General features: G+C 37.8%; 1 protein-coding gene across 3 annotated transcripts in view; it reads right to left on the bottom strand.

Annotated features, from left to right (window-relative positions):
* The window catches only part of NAV3 (neuron navigator 3), a 317,473-nt gene that overhangs the window by 226,705 nt on the left and 67,449 nt on the right, over positions 1-23,319 (bottom strand). For all 3 annotated transcript variants that reach the window (XM_040981262.1, XM_040981256.1, XM_040981269.1), the window contains exon 2: positions 517-634. In XM_040981262.1, the coding sequence (XP_040837196.1) occupies positions 517-634 (118 nt within the window). The remainder of the gene's footprint in view (positions 1-516; positions 635-23,319) is intronic.

Here is a 23,319-nt window from a genome sequence, read left to right on the forward strand (position 1 = left end):
AGCAGGGAAAAATGTTGCTGTAACATTTACTCTTTCTCACGAGCTGTACATAACAGGACACACTTGTTAGTAGCCTCCAAACTCCATGTGTACAAGTCAGGCAAAAGGAAAAAAAAAAGTGAGAAGGAAGTTGCTGCTAATTCTTTCCCTTGTGCCAAATGACTGCTGACATGAAACCTTTCACAATTGTCCCTGCTGGATCAGGATACAGTTTCAAGGAATCTCAGAGTTTAAGAGTCACTCCAGCTAAGGAAACGCACACATGGGAGACATATGGTTTAATGAAGCATTCATTTCTGACAATCCAGTGTATATAAAGATAAAGCTCTGGTTAGTTAAAAGTATGACCAAACTGCCTTTTTCAAACAGCCTCCCATAAGCAAGTTTAACTTAGAAGCAACACACATTCATGTCTAATACGCATGGAACAGTTCAGCATGCATTCAACTCAGACTGTATTTTACCGCACGGGGTGGGAGCAGACTGCCCTGCTTGCCCTTCCAGGACAGGTCTTACCAATGATCTGGATGATCTCTGCTAGCAGGACTCCATCTGCAATGTCCTGTTGCAAATCCTTGATGAGCCGCTTGTGGCCGGACTTTGCCAGGTAGTGGTTGGCCCAGTCAGTGTAAATCTGTTGAAAACAAGGAGGGAATAAGTGAAGTGGGGTGAGGGAAAAGAGGGCCAATAAACGCTGAAGACAAATGTTGGATTCAAAGGGAAGGCTACTCTGGATCACATTCCAGCTGAAGAAGTCACAGCTCCAAAGGAAATAGCTGTGCGATGTTTTTGAAGCAGCTTTCTCCCACTTATCTCTCGTTTCAAAGGGGGATGATTCACTCTTTCAAAATCAAGGACCAGTCATTTGTGACAAGGCAAAACTCCCTTCTCTGATGACTACTGAGGAAATCAGCCTTGCAAATCAGTTTGGTTTCTCTTTCCCTGTTCCTTCTCTGAGAAAATAACCCTACCTGTCCAAGTAAAAGGAAGCCACCTGAACTGACCGGTAAAGGGACTGTTGATCTATAGAGTTGAAAGAAAGCTTTATTGAATTTATCACAGAAGATACTATATCTAACAATATCTTGGCAACATTGTCTGAACTAATTACAAATGGCTTCCTGTCTAAGATATGTTGTTTGGACTGTCAAATCTCATTTAAGCCTCGTGAAATGTGTTTCTACTAGAGAACAGAGGCAGCATACAGATATTACACAGAAATCATGACACAGAGCTGAGAAGTGGGTTGTGAGCCACAGGGTGGTACCACCACCTCTCACAGAGAGCTTTCCGTAGCAGAACAGCTTGAATGTTTCAATTACTTCACAGAAATGTCTCTCACCTTTTTTTTTTTTTTAAAAAGAAAAGGTTAGGGGACAGCAAACAACATGATATTAGACAAAGCAAATATAAAGAAATAATAAACATGAATACACTTGAATTTCATGGATGCCCCATGCGGTATTTGGGTGAGTTTATAACAAGGCAGACTATGATGACATAACAGGAAAAAAAAATGTGGAATGAAAATAAAAAGAGGAATGAATGACTCAGAAATATACAACAAACAATACAAAAGCCTTTAAAAAACAAACTAGAACTGACTGCAAATATGATGCAACCTGACAATAAGAAGTGAATACGAGGGCCTTTGCCACAGAGGGTAAGATACATAGAAAAGCAGAGATGCAAAGCAGTGCAGGATACAATCCTAAAATGGTAACTGAGGCAGGATGCCTAGAATTAGGCCAAAATGAGCACTAGATGCCAAGAACACTCTAAGGCATAACATATTTTTTTTTAGGGCCCGGCGCGGTGGCGCAGTGGTTAAGGTCCTCGCCTTGCACGCCCAGGATCCCATATGGGCGCCAGTTCTATCCCAGCAGCCCCGCTTCCCTACCAGCTCCCTGCCTGTGGCCTGGGAAAGCAGTCGAGGACGGCCCAAAGCTTTGGGACCCTGCACCCGCGTGGGAGACCCGGAAGAGGCTCCTGGCTTCAGATCAACATAGCATCAGCCGTTGCACTCACTTGGGGAGTGAATCATCGGACAGAAGATCTTCCTCTCTGTCTCTCTCCTCTCTGTATATCCGCCTTTCCAATAAAAAATAATAATAATAAAAAATAAATAAATAAATCTTTTTTCTAAAAAGTTTTATTTTCATTTTTATTTGAAAGGCAGGAGACAAGTGGGCAGACACAGGTGGAGAGAATTTTTTTTTAATTTTTTGAGAACAGCTTTAAATTTACTAAATAAAAATCATAGAGTTGTACAGAGTCACACATATGCCTCGTACAGTTTCTCCCACTATTCAGACCTTATTTCAGTATGTTTTTCACAATCGCTAAACAATTCTACCTTCTCCTCTTAGACAAATTTCACCCATCCCTCCATCCGCTAGTAGCCAACACCCCTTGCTCTTACTGAGGTTGGTTGGTTTCTAGGTCCAACATGTGAGGGAGAACAAGTGGCATCTGTTTTGTGTATCTCACTTATTTAACTTACCATGATGTCGTCTAGTTCCATCCGTTTTGCTGCAAATGACAGGATTGCACTGTATATACAGTGCATTTTTCTCCTGGTTCATTTCCCAAATGTCAGCAGAGGCAAAGATGGAACCAACCATGTGCAATGATTTCCCATTTTGGTGGCAGTGCCAATATAATTGACCAAGCCTTCTAAAGTGTGCCTTAGTGGGAGGGTGGACTGGGAACAGAATAGCCAATACTCTAACCAATCACTGTGATACATAAGACAGATGTTCCAGGAGTTCCCCTGATCACTACACCAAATCCCTACCCCTCACTTCCTTTGTGACAAAACAAATACACACATTTTGAATAGGTGAGTAAATAATTCAGAGGTATAGAAATGAAAAAGTGAAAAAATTTGCAAACTTTCAACTATTGCCATATTCAAATAACTTGGCCTGAATGGTTCTAGAAATGAGATGCCTCCATCACCATACTGTACCCTGTTTTATACACATCACCAACAATGGGATATTTAAAACAAATATTCTTCAGTTTTACCTATAACTATTTAAACTTATTATGCAATACTGTAACTGAATAAAACTGTACACATTTATCATAGTTTTAATTGACTTACTTATGTCAAAGGCAGAGGACATGGGGAAGAGAGAGAAGAAGACAGAGGGAGAGAAGATCTCTTCCCTCTCTCTCCCTCTCCCCTGTCTAAATTCAACCTTCAAGTAACATAAATCTTCATAAAAATCACATTTGTGTTAAATCTACAGTTGTAAGAGGCAACTACATAGAGTGTCATAGACAATCGTATGGTGCCTTTTTAAATAGGGCTGAAGTCTAGAAGCAGGATGACTGGTTTTGTGTTTTTCTGGATAGATTCCAGGTATAAACATTCTGAAATTATAATACAAGACAAAAAGAGAATGCTTCTTTCTTCATACAAAATATAAAACAACATCCCATGCATACCTATTAGCAATGAATTTTCCTGAAAGATAAATAATGAAGATATCAAATTGTATAAGAGAAATAGAAACAACAACAAAATGACATTTCCTTTGCCCCTAGGAATTTGCCCACGATCCCTAGGTCAAAGACACTGAAGTGTGAAAAAAAACTACCTGCATTACTGTCTCCTGAATAGTACAAATATGTGATTTCTTAGATGGATACTCTTTTATTTGATGACCAATTTCCTCAATTAAGATTTTACTATATTATAAATTTACAAGATTTTTTTTTAAAGCATTTATACTGGATACAGTTTAAAATACTGAATGCTCTCTCATCATTTACACATAACCCAAATGGAAAAATAGGTTGTTTGGCCTTCTATGAAAACTTTGGATTGAGTCTGGTTTGTTACTTCCAGAGCCAGTGTCACAGAGGCCAGACACGAAGTGATTGAGTTCTGGGGTCAGATGTGACTGCGACACAGACGATCACTCCTTGGACAAGCGAGCTAACCCTCCAAAGCCTCGGATTCCTTAACTGTGAATAAGCAAAATAAAACTAACATCTACATCATAAGACTAATGCGAGCCTGGGTAAGACAGCACTCAGCCCACCACACAGTCAGTTTTGAAATGTCCACTATTTTTATTATCATTGCAGTACCTAGTGTTATTTGACCATGTTGGTTTCCCAAATTAAAAAATTAAAAAAAAAATCTTGTTACAGTTGTCGTTTCACAGAAACTAAAACAGAACAAAGGATATAGGATGCTTTACTACTTGCTCAGGACAACTCCTTTGGCCGGTATCTCTCACCTTATATTCACTCTGTTGCTACACGGACTTGTCTTTAGGAAGTCGGCAAATTTTACACCAAATACTGAAGTAGCAAATGGAATGAAACGTTCTAAAAATAAAAATAAGAGGGGCTAGCACTGTGGCACAGTCACTAGCAGCAGCGATGTCCCGTATTGGCGTGTGAGTTCAAGTCCTATTGTCCAGTTCTGACTCAGTTCCCTGCTAAGAATATCTGGGAAAGCAGATGATTGTCCCACTCACTGGACTCCCGGCACCACGTGGGAGACCCAGCCGGAGCCCCAGGCTCCCAACTCCAGAGTTGTCCAGCCTTGGCCCCAGCAATACAGTGCATTTATTGAAGACTTTGAAATCCATTTATCATACGCGTGAAAGCCTTCTCATCAGAGAAACAGCAGAATCTCTCTTTTTCTCCTTTTCTGTGACTCTGTGTTTCAAATAAACACGTAAATGCAATCTTAAGCAACAAAATTGCGAATATTTTCATTTTCCTAAAGCATGTCATCAGTGTCTTAATCTTTATCAAATCCCTCCTTGGACTTAGGTGAGAAATTCTATGTGAAGCCAGGGTTTCAAGATCTTGACAGAAAACTGCCCTGATTTAATTCATGGAACACTTTCACTTGACCAGGATTTCTTCCAGAAAAAATTCTCAACTTTTAGAGCTTTGTCTTGCATAGCATCTCTAAAATCTGAAATTGCTCAGACTGTATCTACCTTTAGATGCAATCAGCAAAATCACCGATGCTATAAATGAACTTAAAAACAAATTTCTAACTAAAATGTCAACATACTTTATTATCTCAAATAACCTGTATTTAAACTCTAAGTAAAAGATCCTGGAGATCCTTTCAGAAAATTACAAGAAAAGGACAAGTCAGTGTCTTCCAAAAAGATAATATAATTGAGAGGACAAACATAATTACAAAGCAGCCTATTCATATGTACATGTAAATTTATACATATAATACTTCCATTTCTGTGCAGCATAAAACTGTATACATGTAAAGAGAAAATGATATGAAATGAGAAGGCCCTCAGGCAGTGGATGCAGTGACGCATGGACTTAAAACTCCCCAATAAACTTACTATAATGCCCTGAGGAAAGAAGTTATAAACAACTTAGTCACCTATTGTTACAATTTAGTGTTCAAACAAGCAAAAGCAAAGGGTAAAATCATGCCCTGGTTTTGGATGGGAATTCTAAAGGTGCCCCTAGTTACCATTAAAACCAAAAGCACAATGCTTAATATCTTCTCTCTAGACAAATGAGTTCTAAAATACAGAAATTTATTTTGTAGGATTATGTAAAGAATTAATTTCAGGACTTTTCTAGAAGAAAATATGAATAACTGACAATATCAAATTAATCCTAATTGAGTGGGTGGGAGTTTACACAGGATGGTCCCTGAGGTAAGGTGTAACTCTAGACAACTAAACCTGGTCTCTTCAACTGCAACATCAGGAAGATGACTTTCATCCCATGGAGCAGTTATGCATCAGAAAAGCAAGAAAACCAGCAAGCCCATATTTTATAAAGATGACTTAGAAATTCAAGTACAGTTTTTTTCTAAAAATCTTTTTTGTACAATAATAAAATAATAAAATCAAAGGTAACATTGCATATTTTATACTTTATATAGATCAGCATAAATTTTAGCACTTACAATGAAACGGTGTGTGTTCTTTGATATATATTTGGTATCACTGAAATTTCTCTGATATCTAATATACACATGGAAATCAAACATTATTTTCTCTCAGTTGTTGGCATATTCTCAACTGTAAAATGGCAATAACATAATAAAAATGGAACTACTGTAAAGACTGAATGAATTTTGTACCTTGGCACGTAGCTTTTACCTAATATATATTTACTAAATGTTCAATATTGTTTTTATAAGCTCATTGTTTTAATATGAAATAAATTTACAGCAGTAATAATTAGTTTATTAAATTGATTAACCCTTTCCACTGCCAGATCTTTATCCAAATGTAATTGACCTAATTAATTAGGGAAAACTGCTACAAAGTGTAATGACCACTTAGGTTAGCAATTTATTGTTACAATGTTTATTTTGCATTGTTCACTTTTCATAACAGTGGGGAAGGCATTTGGTGCTATGCTTGAAGATATTATTGGGGGTCCTACACTCTGTATCAGAGTGCTGGGTTTGAGTCCCTTCTAACTCGAGCTTTCTGATAATGTGTCCCCAGGAAAGCAGCAGATTATGGCTCAAGTGCCACACATATTGAAGACATGAAATGAATTCTCAGCTCTTCATTTTGACCTGGCCAGCCTCTGGCTCTTACAAGCCTTTTGGGTGTGAACTAGCACATGGAAGTTCTCTGACCATTTCTCTGTCTCTGTCATTATGCACTTCAAATAAAAGTGAAAATAAAAGTTAAAAACATAGGAGGTGAGCCTAGTGTGTTAGCCTAATGGCTAAAGTCCTTACCTTGCATGTGCCAGGATTCCATATGGGTACCAGTTCCTGTTCTGGCTGCCCTCACTTCCCTTCCAGCTCCCTGCTTGTGGCCTTGGAAATCAGTCAAGGATGGCCAAAAGTTTTGGGACCCTGCACCTATGTGGAAGACCTGGAGGAAGCTCTTGGCTCCTGGCTCCTTGCTCCTGGCTGTGGATTGGCTCAGTTCCGGCCATTGCAGCTACTTGCCAAGTGGACCAGCAGATGGAAAGTCTTTGTCTCTGTCTCTCCTTCTCTCTGTAAATCTGACTTTCCAGTAAAAATAAATAAATCCTTAAAAAAACTATATAGGGGGCAACATATACACAATATATTGGTTTTGAGATTGAACCCATCACAGTAAAACACTATCAGAGATAAACTCTGATTATGTACATAGACATAAATTTTTTTGCAACATTTTTTACTTTCTGCAATATAACAAATTGTGCTTTTGTTTACTTCAGCATGCTGCCTAAAAGCATTCTAACATTTATTTTAGTATTTCATGTATTTCTAAGAGTAACTTATTACCTAACTATATGAAAATACCTATGACTACTTTTGTTATTTTATACCTTACACTGAGGTGCATGTTTCAATAGAAGATAAAATTTCATTTTTAATGTATGCTAAATAATCTAAGAAAAGCAAATCATAGAGAAAAAGCCTTTTTAGTCAAAGTAGCTACTGCTTTCAATATAAAGTCATTGATCCGTTGCATGATTATGAAATACAAATGCAATCAATGAGTCAAATTCCTTGAGCCAGCTTTCACAGCACTTATCTTTCCCACTTATCTTGCTCTGAAAGTATATATATTCCACTGAAAGTCAGACAGAATCATTACAAGAAGTAGTGATCTTAAAGAGTAATTGGAAACAGGAAAGGTGGAGTGTCTAGATATAATATAGAAAATGTGAGTAATGGTCACAGTGAGGCCTACAAACATCACAAAATTTCAGCATTCATCAGACAGCAGGGAACATCAGAGAAAGATGTGCCACTTTTGCTACCATGACATTAGGCAACCATGCACAATAACTCACTTTTTTGTCTCAGGAATACAAAATCTCAGGAAGGAAAAATGCACAGCAGAAGGGGAAGAGTCTGGACTTGAGTAGGCCTTTTTCTCAAACACTGAGTTTTAAATCAAAACTGTCTGACTTAATAAAGGCTTGTGATGTATATTTACTCAATGCAGCCCTTTTCAAAATCTGCAGTGTTGTACACTGTTTCTTATTCACATATTGAAGAATGGTAAGCAATACTGAGAGAAGAGAGCTGAAATGCTACTGAGTGTGATTAAGACATAATACAAGCTATTCCCAGTTGATCTGAAACGCTGATCACAAGCTAGATCCTCAATTACTGTTACAGACCTGATAAAACCAAGAGTCCTGTGGAGCCCAACTTCATGATTCTTACAGAAGTTTACGGCTTGGATATGGCATATCCTATATTCCCTGGCCCCAGGGGACATATGTTGGAAACTTGGTCCTCAGTGTGGTGAAGTTGAAGTGGTGTGATCTCTAGGATGTAAATCCTAGGAGACAGCCCCAGGTGTGTTTCAGTTGTGCTCTCAGAAAGGGTTTAGGTAGTTATTCTGGGAATGCGGAGCTCTGTGGGGAAAGTCATTAATATGTAACCAACTAGGTCACTCCCTAGCTTCTCCAGCTTCCTGCATGACGTTCTATCTGTTCTGTCTCTGTGACACTGTCTGCCATGAGGTGATGCAGCCAGTGTGGGTCCTAATCAGTCTTTATCACACTGTTTGGATTTGCAGCTTCCAAAGCTGTGAACTCAATGAACTTGTATTCATCCTAACTACTTAACGTCAGGTAACTCAGTAAGGTGAAGGGAAGCTGACTCTAAGCAAGTTTTCTGGGAATGTCAATGTTGAGTTTCGTGACATAATGATGATATGAATTTATTACAAACATTGGTATCAGTATCATCACCATATATATGAAAAAAACCAATTAAGCAGTTCATTTCAGCAATTTATCAATTTTTACATCACGGTTAGTTCTGGTTACAAAATCAAGTCGGCTTCTTCTCCATTTCTCTTCGTTTCTTGCAGTCTTTAACCTAGTTCTGCTAATTCTATTTCCTTAACAGCTTTTGACCCTTCTGCTCCATTACTGTTATAACTGCCCTGCATCAGTGTCTCACCATCTCTCACCCAAACTGTTCTAACAGTCTCAGAAATGTTTTCTTAGTACAGACAGGAAGAACTCTAAATTACTCTATATACTAGAGGTAATGATTGCTTTAAATAGCAAATTTGATCAAGTTGTTTACCTTCCTACTATTAAAAAATCATAATACTCTGTTAACTTCTGAAAAAAGTTTTCAAATAAAGCCAATTTATTTCATATCAAAAACATAATTGGTTTAAGGAAACAAATGACAAAAATAGGAAACATACCTATGAAGATTATGAAAGAATTACTTATTACTGAGGAACATTACCAAATATGAGCTTTGCAAAGCAGAAACATATTAAATGCAAAACACACAGTGATACTGAAATTACAAAAGAACAGTGGTATAATTAGCATGCAGAGACAAGTAGGTAGATGGATGATTGCATGGTGCAGAAGTTAATTTTCTGCTTGTAAAATCCCACACCCATAAAAGTTTTCATTTCAAGTCCTGGCTACTCTACTTCTGATACAGTTTCTTACAAATGAGCATCATGAAAAGCTCCAGGAGATTCCACATGGAGTTCTGAGCTCCTGGTTTGGGTCTGGTCCAGTTTGAGCTATTACAGGCACTTGAGGATTGAACAAATAGACGGAAGCTCTCCGTTCATCTATCTCTTTGCCTTTCAAAAAATGAAAATAGATTTTTTGGGGGTGTGTGGGAGATATAAAACAGTCAAGGGTCAAGCAAAAAGCAATAATATGTATGGCTTCAAATGTTGAGTTGAGATTTGTAGGTGAGCAGTCAGTGCTGTTGTACAGCACTTGTGCCAGCATTCCACATCAAAGTTTCAGTTCCAGCACTGACTGCTCAGGATCCATTACAGATCACAGCTAATGCTTCTGGAAAAGGAAGCAGAAGAGGCACTGGTGATTCACGTGGGAGAGCTACATAAAGTTCCAGGTTCCCAGCTTTGATTTGACCCAACCCAGACCACCATGGCAACTTGGGGAGAAAACTAGTAGCAGGAACATTTGCTTATTTCTCCATTTCCATTACTATTCAGTTCAAATCAATCAATATCTAAAAATCATAGTTGAGGCTTTAGTTTATTCTTTTTTATGTTTATGTAGCAAACATGCTGTTTTTTTTTTTCCATCCTCAATCTCAGGTGCAATCAAAAGGATGGTTTATAAGAAAGACTAAAGAAATGGATATTATTGACGTGGTTCCCATGTTCCAAATATTTTCCTGTCCTGTAATTTCTGGAAAATTCCCCTAGGTGCAACAAGAACAATACACCAGAATTCAAACTCCATCTTTCATGATCACAACATACAAACATGGAAAGCAGATGAAGGAATCAAACACAAATTAGCAAAGGATAAAGGGAGATCAAACCCACAGGAGCCTCTAGAACACTGTAAATGTGCTTTTATGCAACAACCCAGAAAGGCTCAGAAAACATGGACATGAGATCAAACAGATGGTGCGGTGAATCAGATGCAACAGTTTTGTGACTACCTGCCTCCCCATCTCTCCTATCCCACCAAGAACCAGGAAATTCAACCCATGGGAAACTCTACACTTTATTTTGCAAGTCACTTAGAAGACTGGAAGCATGGGAATGAAAACAAAAGAACCGTTTCAAACTTTGCCTACAGATGTTGAGAATCCAGCAACTGACTGACCTTACCAGACACTTTCTCCTTCAGGAAAACAGGCTTCTATCCATCTCTCCTCCAACATTAGAGACAGAATATTGGAAAGTCCTTTTCTTTTTTTTTTTCTTCAACAATTTTTATCCCTAAGATCAACAGACATCTGTGTCCATGATACCCAGTGAATCAGCCAGCTGGCCAGCAGATGGCCTATAATGAATCACAGAGAACATACATGCAAAATCACACACACTTGCACACACTCACACGCATGCAGATACCAATCGCTTTTTTTGTTACCTAACACTTGACACACACGGACCTGAGGTCGACCACATATGATGAAATTCTCTAAAACAAACATGCTAAAGTTAACAGACAAAAGGAAGTAAGTTTAAAAAAGAGACATATCTAGACACAGAAGAGTTTCAAAAACATGACAATACTCTAAGCTAAAAGGGAGAGTTTATAGCCATCAAGAAAAAAAATAGTCCACACATACACATGGCATACAGATATACATCCACATCTACATATTTGACAATCTAGATAATGTGGTTCTGCAAATATTATATGGTAGCTAAAAAGTTTTAAGTTAAAGAGTGCATGATCAAATATACAATATTCAAGGAACACAGATAAAAGTGCAAAGAGATGATCAGGAAGAGAAACAATATAGGCATTCAAACAAAAATTATCAAAGTATTCAGCCCACTTATGAATATCAAAATCTGTCATCAATAATCAGAGATAAGGGGAAAATCCCAAAGATTTAAGAAAGGTGAACACGAAGAAATGAAAAATGTATAAGCCACCTTCAAAGGCTCAGGGGTTATACGAAATCAAAAATCTCTAGATCAACACTGTATTAGAAGATATGGGCAAATCCCAGTAGATTCCAAAATTAAGTGATTTCAATCTCAAATTCTATACTTAGACTACCAAATTAGCAGGATGGCAAAGTAATGATAACTTATATAAAAACTTTTCAATGAAAAAATTTAATTATCTTATACTGTTCATAAGGAAGCTATCTGAAGCAAAATCAATGGAATACAACAGATGAATGGAGGGAGGAAAAGACAGTTCCAGGTGGCTGATGAGGCAGAGCAGAAGCGTTACCATCTTAGAAGTGACCAGAACAAATGATCATAATTGATACCACAGAAACAATGGAACATATCTGGAACATGTGCCTGTGAGGAAAATTATATTGGAATATACTTAGCAAAGGCAGCCAGAGTTTCCAGATAAATTATGTAGATAAAAAGAAAGCAATTATTTAATTTGGGGGTTGGGGGGAACAATCATGAACTTTTTGAAAAAAGGGTTTACAATCACAATACAGTACCTGACTCGGAGTGAATAGCATTTGCATGTCAATAGTGAAAATAATGACTATAGGTAAAAACTGAATATTAGTAAGTACATGTAGAAGTAGGACAAGAGAAAGGGGGAGTATTAAAGGATATAAATTTGATGTTAGTAGTGAAGAGGTCGATTAAAACATCCATACTCCATATGAAATCACTTGGGTTCCAGCCTGACTTTAGGCTTCTGCTAACACACAACTGGGAAGCGGCCGATGGAAGTCCAAGTCAAGTCATTAATCCCTGCTACAGACCTGAGACCTGAACTGCGCTCCAGGCTCCTGGCTTAACCACTAAAACGATAATAATGGTATTCAAACAGCCTAGTTGAGATAAGGAGGTATGTGGCTTCAGAAGAGGCATATTTATGCAGTATAATCTGCAAGTCAGAAATAAAATAGATTAATCTCAGCGTGGGAAAAATCTGAATTTCTGTTTTAGGTTATCTCAATATTGATGTCTCCCACTTAGTAGATGTTTAAATGACACTGCACTGGGAGGGTGTTGGGTCTATCAGTGGGTACACTCCCATCTCACAGCAGAATGCCTGATTTTAGGGCTTTATTCATAGTTCCAGCTTTCTCATAACCAGTAACCTCGGAAGCAGTCAATTACGGCTTGACCACTTGAGTTCTTATCACCCTTATGGCGACATAGATTGGCTTCTCAGCTCCCTGCCTCAACCTGACCCATGTCCAACTATTGCAGGCATTTTGTAGGAAAAAGAAAAAAAAAAGACGAAGAAAACAGCAGATGAGAGCTTATTCTGTCTGTCTCTCTCTCCTCTCTCTCTCTTTCCACCTCTACCCCTCATTTCATCCCTCTGCCTTCCCTCCCCAAAAGGGGGAACATGGTTAATAACTTACAGAATCGGGCCTGGTGGCATGGCCTAGCGGCTAAAGTCCTCCCCTTGAACACCCCAGGACCCAAATGGGCACCGGTTCTAATCCCAGCAGCTTCACTTCCCATCCAGCTCCCTGCTTGTGGCTTGGGAAAGCAGTCGAGGATGGCCCAAAGCTTTGGGATCCTGCACCCGTGTGGGATACCCGGAAGAGGTTCCTGGTTCCCGGCTTTGGATCGGTGCAGTACCGGCTGTTGTGGAAACTTGGGGAGTGAATCATCAGACAGAAGATCTTCCTCTCTGTCTCTCCTCCTCTCTGTATATCTGACTTTGTAACAAAAATAAATAAATCTTTAAAAAAAAACTTATAGAATCAGCAAAATATATTAGTCACATATGAGAACTTTGACAGGCTAATACTGATAAAATGCCACTATTTTCATATTGTAAAAAAATACATTTCCTTTTTAAGAAAAGCAATGGTTTTATTTTAGCTTCAAGGAATAAAACTCCTCAATCACTGAAATATTGAAAGTATTGTCATATATTACTAATGATGCATTCCACTTGAGATTTCCCCAGTCTTTTAGAAAGATACATTTAGATGTATAAGTATCACTTTCCATTTTTATTACATTTAATTCTTCAAGTCCCCAGAGATCTGTTATTTAAGAGAACACACTTCTTTTAATCAGAAATGGAACAATAACAGCATCCTAAATACGCACGTGCCCAATCCTGCCCCTTGCAGTCACAGCTTTGTGGTATACTTCCATCAAATGTGCACGTTAACTGAAATTTCAAGTTTCAGATTCTGCTCAAACTGAAATTACATCAATATTCTCCTTATAGCTGCATGTTTGTATTTAGACGTATAGCCACGATACACCAGCTGGAATCCCAGTAACATCTCTCTATTTTCATACTGAGGATAGGGAATTTTTAGATGAACAGAATTACACATAAGGTAAAGTGATATGGAAAAAAGGATAGGCTTTACTGTGTTAAAAACAACATGTTCTATATTTTTTCCAAATATAGCTCCATTATATATTTTTTAGATTTATTTATTTTTATTGGAAAGGCAGATCAGATTTTATAGAAAAAAGGAGAGGCTGGTTCACTCCCCAAATGGCCTCAAAGGCTCGAGCTAACCCAATCCAAAGCTGGGAGCCTGGAGCTAGGAGCTTCTGGGTCTTTAATGGGTACAGTGTTTGAAGCCTTTGGGCCATTCCCAGGCCTGGCATGGTAGCCTGATGCTCATCTAGCATGTGCCAGCATCCTAAATGGGCACCTGTTTGTACACCGGTGGCCTCACTTCCCATCCAGCTTCCCGTTTGTGGCCTGGGAAAGCAATGGAAGATGGCCCAAGGCCTTGGAACCCTGCACCCACGTGGGAGACCCAAAGAGGCTCCTGGCTCTTAGCTTTAGATCGGCTCAGCTCCACCCTTGCAGCCACTTGGGGAGTGAACCAGCATAAGGGAATATCTGTCTCTCCTTTTCTCTGATAATACCCCTTTTCAATAAAACAAAAAATAATGTATAAAAACAGAATGAAAAAGCATTGCTTCCTCTTTTTCCCTAAAGAAAAAGGGACACAATTTTCTTTCACATATTTCCATATGATAATTTGATAGAACACTGTGAATGTCCATAAATTCAAGGAAAAATTAAGAATTAGTCATAGATTGTCAAATAACATGCTGGAAATACGTGTAATAAAGTCATTGATGTACAAAGTAGAAAAAGAATCAATTAGCAAAGTCTTTGCAATTCTGAGTTTGTAGGCTTCTGATGTGGGTCATTGCACACACAAGCTAACCAACAGTCAAGAACTGACCAATAGGAATGCGTATCATAGACTGGCGGTTCTCCATGTGTGGCCTCTGGACCCACACCGACAGAACCACTCTGGAGCTTGCCACAGATGCAAATGATTAGCCCCATCTCAGTCCTGCTGGTACAGGGACTCAAGGGACAAGGTTGAGCATGTTAAGGTTTTGATGGGCCTCTAGGTGACTCTACCTCTTTCGAATATTTGAGAACCACTGACAAAGATGAATGTCATACAAAATTAGGAAATGATAACACTGCAAACTATCTTTCAAGTCAAAGCATATGATGTTTCAATGTAAGTGAGAGATAAAATATCCATGGCTTATGTCTTGTTTTCTTACATATGCATCCTATCTTGCTACCACTAAATACAGCTTGCTAGTAGCTAATGCTATTTGTAAACCATTCATTCTTAAGTATGAAACCAGCTAAAATATTAGTAACAAAGGCAGGTAACTGTTTCAAAGTTGTCCAAAGGTAGAAAATGTATGTGTGCAAAGAGGTATAACACATGACTGAAGACTAGCTTACAATATTTTAGGTTAAAAATAAAACCTGGAAGCTGAGAGAAAATGCCCTGCGTAGCCTGCTAAAATATTACAACAAAAAGTAACGGAAATAAAAATGCAGCATTTTGGGGGTATTACTATATTAATCAATTGTTGATAACCAGCAGTCATGAAATTTTCAGGAAAAAAAGCGATTTCTAAAAAATCTTTTCTAAAAAAATTATTCGTTTTCATACTATTTCTTTCCCCTCTTGTTATATGAATTGTATGCAAACACTGTAAAGTTTGCTCTTCCCAACAAGAATATGTGAAAAATTTTTTTCACAATGTATGTGAAATTTTTAAAACGTAATAGATTATAACAAATATATATAAGTATATGTCGCTCAGTGAAATGTGTCATCCAATTGGTATGTGCTAAGGACACGTTGATCCAGTTTTTATTCCAGTTAAAATTACATAATGGCTTTCTGTGGATGGCTTCTCTGAAGCACCATGCTATAGCCTCGACGTACCACAGGGTGGCGACATAGCCCCATGACTGAAAGACCATCAGCCAACAGAAGCTATTACAGGGCAGCTTTGTCACACTGCGAAGCAAATCTGCCTAAATAATGAGACAAGCACAGGACCAGCAAGACTACAATAAGGCTTTACAAATTATATCATTAACAGCCACATTAAAAACCTGCAAATTTTATCCTGCAACTGTTTCATAATTCAATATGAATTATGTATGAGAATTTCATAATTCTCATACAAATGCAAAATAACATTAAGTATAATGGAAAACAAAGAGAAAAAACCAAAACAAAAATTTATCACTAAATGCTTTCATAAATGCTTATATAGAATGTATATAAGTATATAATACAAATATAGATAATAAGATTTGAAGGTTCTACATCAGATAATATTTCAAACCCAATCCCCCAAGCCAAATTTTAGAAGTTAATTTTCTTATAATTCTGCTCTCGCAATTTAAGTTGTTTCTCAAGAGAGAAGCCAAAAGTAGCCTAAAACATTCATTCAGTATTGAAGGCTACACTCGATCTTAGTCGAAAGGCTGAATAGGGATTTTACTGAAGGCTAAAGAAGTAAAAATTCCCACTAAGTAGAGCTCATTTAATTTTTTGTATTTCCACCCCCCATTTCTCCTCAACCTGTACTCTTACCCTTTTCCCACACCCACCAATAAAATTAAATTTGTGAAATGTGTCAGAAGTGGAAAAATATCCAACCTGGAGTCATAAATGTTGGGCTTCTTTCCCAGCCCCTATACTACTGGATCTGTTTCCTTGTCTGTACTGCAGGGAGTTTAGGCTGGTCTACCCTGCCTAACTCACAAGATTATCGTGAGGATTCACTGTAATAAAAAACATTTGCAAAGCAACATGTGCCATATGAATTGGACATGCCAACGCTGGATTACATTGGAAAATTTATTTCCTCAAAACAAGCAAACAGCGCACTTTCAAATTATGTCAGACTGATGCACATGTCAATACCGTGATCAATTACTTTTTGCTTTTAATTACACCGAAGAGACACAGAAGCAGATTTATTTCAAAAGAATGCCTTCATTTCGAGAATACCCTGCATCCATATTTCACATGTAACCTAATCTATTCCAAGAGCCGTTGTACTTCAGCTACACATATTGAACTGAATCACTGCACATCGAGTATTTAGTTGATGAATTAGCGACCCACCTGGGATGTAGTCCCAGCTGTTTTGTGACTGCATCCCCCCTAAGCCCCAGCATTTAGCAGAGAATCCATGACGTTCTAAGGCCTGTTGGCCTGAAATGTGTGCTCAGCATCATAGAGTATCATCTTGCTAACAGCTTTTTCTGAAGGGATTTCACTTCTAGCTCCCCGTTCTCTGCTGTAAGGTGGAGAAATGTGGACTTACACTCAGTGTACAAAGAGCTGAAGTAATATGCACCACAATTCTCAGGCCAGCCCATAAATACATCATATCCAGTGCTGCATCTTTCTTCACTTTTTTAATCCATAGGTCAGTGGAGGTAAATATCTAAATGCAGCAAAGAGATCACACAACGTAAACTTGTTCACCAAATGCCAAACCCCACAATCAGGAAACGCCTTGGACTGTGTAAAGAAATGTATACCACGTAGAGCCATTAGAATATTGGAGCTTGTTAAAACACATGGTATTAATTTAAATTACAAAGGCACCCTCCTTCTAGCCAAAGACCCTTCACAAATCAATTCCCCTATGTCCAGAATCCAGTTATGACTCACAGACAGCTAAAACTCATTGCCTCATGAAGAACATTGCCCAATATTCACATTTCCTGCTGAGGACTCTTTCGTCATTTCTGACTTTGCTTGTTAAGTCACCCGACAGCCCCTCTAGAGCACCCGGGTCCTTCCTTGCTGGAACCACCCTTCTCTGCTTCGGAGGCTCTGAGCACTACTCTGCAGCTGCTGCAGTGTTTGCTACTAGTCCTGAGGGGCACGTGTGGACATAGCTTGCACAAAGTTTTTGTTGATATGACCACACACACAAATAGGAAAACAGGAAGCAATAATTATTTTATCTAATATGCTCATTTTGCTCTGTAGTCTACCAATGGGTCACCTCTTTTGTTTTTCAAAATACTTGAGGTATATAATAGCAGGTTTATAAGCTTAGTCCTGGAGAGGTAATATTGGTTTACTTGCACTGTTAAAGAAACAAAACTCTTATTTTTACTATTATGTCTATATCATTGATACTAAAGGTTTCTTTATTTACTTATTTATTTTTATTGGAAAGCCAGATTTACAGAATGAAGGAGATACAAGAGAGACAAATCTTCCATCCAATGGTTCGCTCCCTAAGTGTTCTCAACAGCTGCAGTTGAGCCAATAGGACGCCAGGAGCCAGGAGTTTTGGCTCTCCTGTGCAGCTGCAGGGTTCCAAGGCTTCAGGCTGTGCTTGTCTGTGCTGGAAGGTGAGTGGAGCAGCCGGAACACGAACCAGCACCCATGTGGGATCCCAGGATATGCAAGGTGAGAATTTAGCCACTAAGCTAGTGCACCCAAATGCCACATACCTTTTTAAAAATAGGAAGAAATGGGTTGTGTTGTGACAAAGTAGATTAAGTTGCCGTTAGTGACACTGGTGTTTCATATGGGAGTGCCAGCTTGAGTCCTGGCAATCCATCCTCTGATAAAACCCCTGGCTGGCGTGTTGGAGAAGGCAGCAAACAAAAGTTGGAGAACTTGGGATCCTGTACAGATACAGAGACCAGGGTGGAGGTCCTGGCTAAGAGCTCTGGCCTGGCACAGACCTCTCTTTGTGGGTATTGGGGTGCTGATGGAAGATCTCTTTTTCTCTCTGCCTTTCAAATAAATAATATGACTGTTGCTAAGGGATGATGCTATGGTAGGGGAAAACAATTGGAGGGGAGGGAGAGTGGGGAAGATAAGAGGAAAAAAATCCCTGAGTCTATGGAACTTCATTATGAAAAATAAAGAATTATAAAATAAATAAATATTTTAAAAATAGAATTTGATCAATTTTGAAATACATATTTTAGGTCTGACATTTTTGAGTGTGTATGAATTCGTGTGGAGAGTTAGGTATTTTGTGTAGCAGTGAAGACACTAACTTCTCATATGGGAAATGTGTGGGTTTGATCCTCAACTCCAGATTTCATCAATGCAGATGTGGGAGGCTGTGGTGATGCTTCAAGTCACTGGGTTCCTGCTATTCATGTGGCTGGTCTGGATTACATTCTGGATTGCTAGCTTTTTCCTGATTCTCCCCAGCAACAGCAGGCCACAGGGGAGACAGTCAGCAGAGAGGAGGTCTCTGTGCATCTCTTTGTTTCCCAAATAAACTGTAATAGTACACTGACAATTGCAAATACATCTAAATATTAATTTCAACTTTTCCACTGGAATATGAGCATTAGAAAGGGTTGCCCCTTCCATTCTTCTTGGAGGAGATGGAAAATTTTTTTTCTTCAAATACAGGCCCAATATTCTCTACTTTGAAATATTGACAATGATCTGTTTCCCTTTGTGACCTGCCTGTGGACACGGATAACCCATACAAATCTCAATGGCAACCTCCCCGGGTCTATCCACGGTCACAACGCAGTCGCAAAATGTTATGCCATTCTTCCTTGTTCTACCAGATACGTCAGTTAAATAGGGCAATTAAATCGAATTGGTTTTTGAGTTTCAGGCTCTGTGTTACATATTTTTAATATTTAAATTTCCTAGTTCTCTCATTTGTAATATTAGGCCACTGGTAAAATAAAATCTGAAATTTTCCAACAGAAGAAAACTACTTGGTTTTGATAAAGTAATTGAGTAAATTAAGTACAATTTTTGGAGTGGCATTCTTTACACACATACCAAGTACAGGTTTTAGATTGTTAGTTACACATGCTTGGCTAACACTAAAAGAAACAGTCAAGGTTCTAAAGGTGGAGCCTAGACTACTAACCCAGGCTAATCAATTCAGAAGCTCTAAGCACCAGACCCTGCCTGAAATGTGTTAGATCTCCCATATTTGTAGTGCCAGCTACAAAATGAAACAAAAGCAATTTAATCCTTGATACAAATCAAGGGTTGTTTACTTCAAATCCCAATCACATAAGCCTCACAAAGACAGGTCACCATTCACTGAAGACTGAGATTTTCAATAAACTTGAATAAACAGTGGCGCTTTGAGCACCACATTTTGTTGATCTGATCAAATACAAATGCCATCGCAAACAGTGTCCCCACAGAACTGCCTCACTGACAACACACCTATTCTCCCAAGGAAACAGACGTTAGCTAAATTAGCTATGATTTGTCACGAAAGATACAGTGATGCTCTTCAGTGGTTGCTAGGTAGCATACTTGAATTTAAGAAATAAGTGAAATGTAGAAACAGGAATGTACTTTTTTCTTATGCATTTCATATGTATATGTGTATATATTATGTATATGCATATTAAAGTAAAGGATTAAAAAGTTGGTAAATACATAAGACTACTAAAAGCATTGAAACAGTTGAAAACATACGTCCCCTACTAATCCCATCTCCACAGAGATGCAACACTGCTGAGAGCAATTTCAGAGATAAGGCAGGTGGTCATTTTTACACACAGGAAGTCTAATCTAGTAACATTCTCACAGACCTTCTGAAAAGAAGCACTATATTTGATATGCCTAATGTTTTAATTCATGTGGACAACTTATCAATAATTAGCAATTATTAATTAGCAACAGAAATTCTTGAGCACACTACCAGTTTTACATTAGGTTAATTTATAATTAAGAGCATGCTCTTCATGTATCCATTTTTCTACCAATGACCACCAAATACGCATTCTATTTGTGGTTTATTGTGATGTGTATACTTATGTCAAGAAAAATAAAGTATTTTTCATTCTCCCTCTATGTGCTTCTTAAAATATATTTCATATGCTATTGTTGAATCAGCTTTCCAGTTTAATTTTTACCTGTAAATGAAACACTCGGCAAGTTCTACATACTCTCCTTGACAGACACCAAGAACAGTTATGTTCCTCACTGTTCCTCTACTGATATGGAGTCCAGTTCTCCAATATTGAGTAAGATTGACCACTTAAACAGCTTTGGTCAACGTGGCAGGGCTGGAGAACATACAGCCCACAGGTTGAATACCACCGTGAAATCATTTGGTGTGGTCCTGCTAAGGCAACTGCAAGAGGGTTTCAGAATTGAATAAATCAATGGCACATTCATTTTCAAGTTTGTAATTTTATTTGGAATGCAAATGATGTCATATATATCTAAGTGGGCTCTTGGCAAAAAAAAAAAAAGGTTCCCTACCTCTGAAGCAGACCCTGAAAAAGCCATTCAGCATCAGGTCTTCTTTTCTTCAAACCCTGACTATCACAAGAACAAGTCAGAGCTATCCAAATGGGTGGGTAATGAAACATTACAGATGAAAGCTCCAGTCATCCAGCTGTCTCAAATAAGATCACCATAGAATGGCATGCTGACAACCTGGAACAGCACCTACCAGATCAGCAGCCAGCCATAAACCTAAGGAAGTGTACGGATCAGGAATGAGCTTCCCTGACAACCCCAGACCAGTTGGTCAACCCACATAGCTGTGAACCAAACACATGGGTGCTATCAGGAAATGGAGTACTTATGGGAGTTTTTTTTTTTTTTAACATAAAACTACCTGATTGAACAGGTATGCATGAGTTAACAGAGACAGTTAATGTAATAGCTCTGAGATTACTAGTATAAAAGGCCCTGGAACTATTGCCTCTATGATTCTAGGCCAAAGGATTTTACTTAAAGGATTACTGGCTAACAGAATGTAGACCCAATACATCAGCCAATGCACTTTGTAAAATAAGAGTCTTGATCATGGAAAATTGTCCAAAGGAGTTACAAAACTACATTTTCTGTTTAATTTAAAGAACTGTAATAATAATGATATCAGCAAATTTTCTAGGATTTGGAGAGAAAATAATGTCACAATTAGCAATTCCTTAAGGAAGTACAGATACCAGCTATAAAGTAAAAGCTTAACACTTGATTTTCACTAATCCAATCTATACTCCAGAGTTCGCTTGCTTTACCACTGGAAAACAATGCAGACAACCTTATGAAGATGCATTAGTTGTTTTTTTTTCTATATTTTTGTCTTTTTTCCATATATAAAAAGGAAACTACTTCTGAGGATCTATTTGGTCACTGCCTTTTAGTTTTAAAAAAGTAAGCGAAGGAATCAGAACTTAGGAAATAAAATTTTTTCTAGGTATTCTAAATCATATGAACTTCTTTTGGAGCTATTAACTGAAATTATAGGAAGCCTTGAAGAAAAAACAGTGTTTATGAAAAAAAAACCTGAAGTTAAGCAGGAAAAGGAAGCTTTCATCATTGTATATCGAGAGGGAGCAGGAGAGGGTGACAGTGCCAAATTCTAGAAGGCGGCTTAAGTGATGGGAGGAAATGAAACCACACAAGAGGAAACCCTCACCTCATAAAATATCAATCCAAAAGAAGAGAATGTTAGAAAAAAATTGTGTTTGGAGGCGAGGGGGAGCTTTGTTATCAAGAAATACTAGCCTTTCTCTTTCTTTTCTGCCCTTCAGTTCGCAGCAATGCCTTCCATAGCTGCATGTGTTGACAAATTAAAACAGCATTCAGGACTACAGCAAAGAGCAGACAGGAGGACAAACAGCCATTACTCAAGGACCACAAGCAAGGTGACAGATGCTAACAGAGGTGGCTGAACAAGCCAAGCGTTAGTCCCCAAAGGAGCAAGTATTTGACTCAGAGTCATATAAAAGGCAGTTATCTTGTTCTTATGAATTGTTCTTAAGTGTTCCAATCAAAGTTATGCATAGTATTTTATATCTTAAGTTAATATTTAAAATAATGATGAAATACAAGACTTTCTAATGTACGGTATTTACATGGGGTGCAGTCTTTGTAGTGGCAGTTAATAGGTTAACAGTCTTCATCAGGTTAGTTAATAAGCCACCATTTTCTCAAATGTAAAAATGGATAATAACCACATGTATACCATTTAGTTATAATGAATACTGTGTGATAATGCAGGCAAATATACTCTCGCATTATCTGACATGGATTAGACCAGTAAAAGATATTAAATCTTAAATTGCTAATACATGTTGAAATACAAGTTATATGAATGCAATTATAATCTATCAACAATTATACTGCTAATTTTATTCCTTATTATGGATTTCATATAACTAATACTATAAGAATATTTATTTAAATGTAAGTTAGTGGTATATCTTTTAGATTTGATTACCTGGTCACAGATTCCATTTTGTATGTCTTCTTGTGTCAGATTCCAGATTCCAACTTCTACACCTGTTTCTTTGTTGTTCTTGTTAATTATTTGTATTTAGAAACTTTATTACTCTGGAAAAATTTCCAACACTTATTGTAATAATCAAATAATGAAGTTAGGGGTAATTAAGGTGGGATCAGTCTAAATCATAATTTTCAGTATTTTTCTCTGTCTGATCATTATAATGAAAATCAACACCTATTTGTAATACCTTTCAGGAATTTGATATAAACACATACATTTAATCAAGTATCTTTTTTTGCAAAAGCACAAATATGAAGATTTCAGGTTTTATTAGAAATTTACACTAAAATATACATGCAATCTAATTCCTGCCCCCTAGTTTCTAATATAAAACTTGTAAAAAAAGTTCAATTTTCCAGCAAGTTTTTTG

The sequence above is a fragment of the Ochotona curzoniae genome, unplaced genomic scaffold, assembly GCF_017591425.1.
Source record: "Ochotona curzoniae isolate NIBS_2020 unplaced genomic scaffold, NIBS_Ocur_1.0 contig_1014, whole genome shotgun sequence".
In the NCBI taxonomy this organism is placed as follows: domain Eukaryota; kingdom Metazoa; phylum Chordata; class Mammalia; order Lagomorpha; family Ochotonidae; genus Ochotona; species Ochotona curzoniae.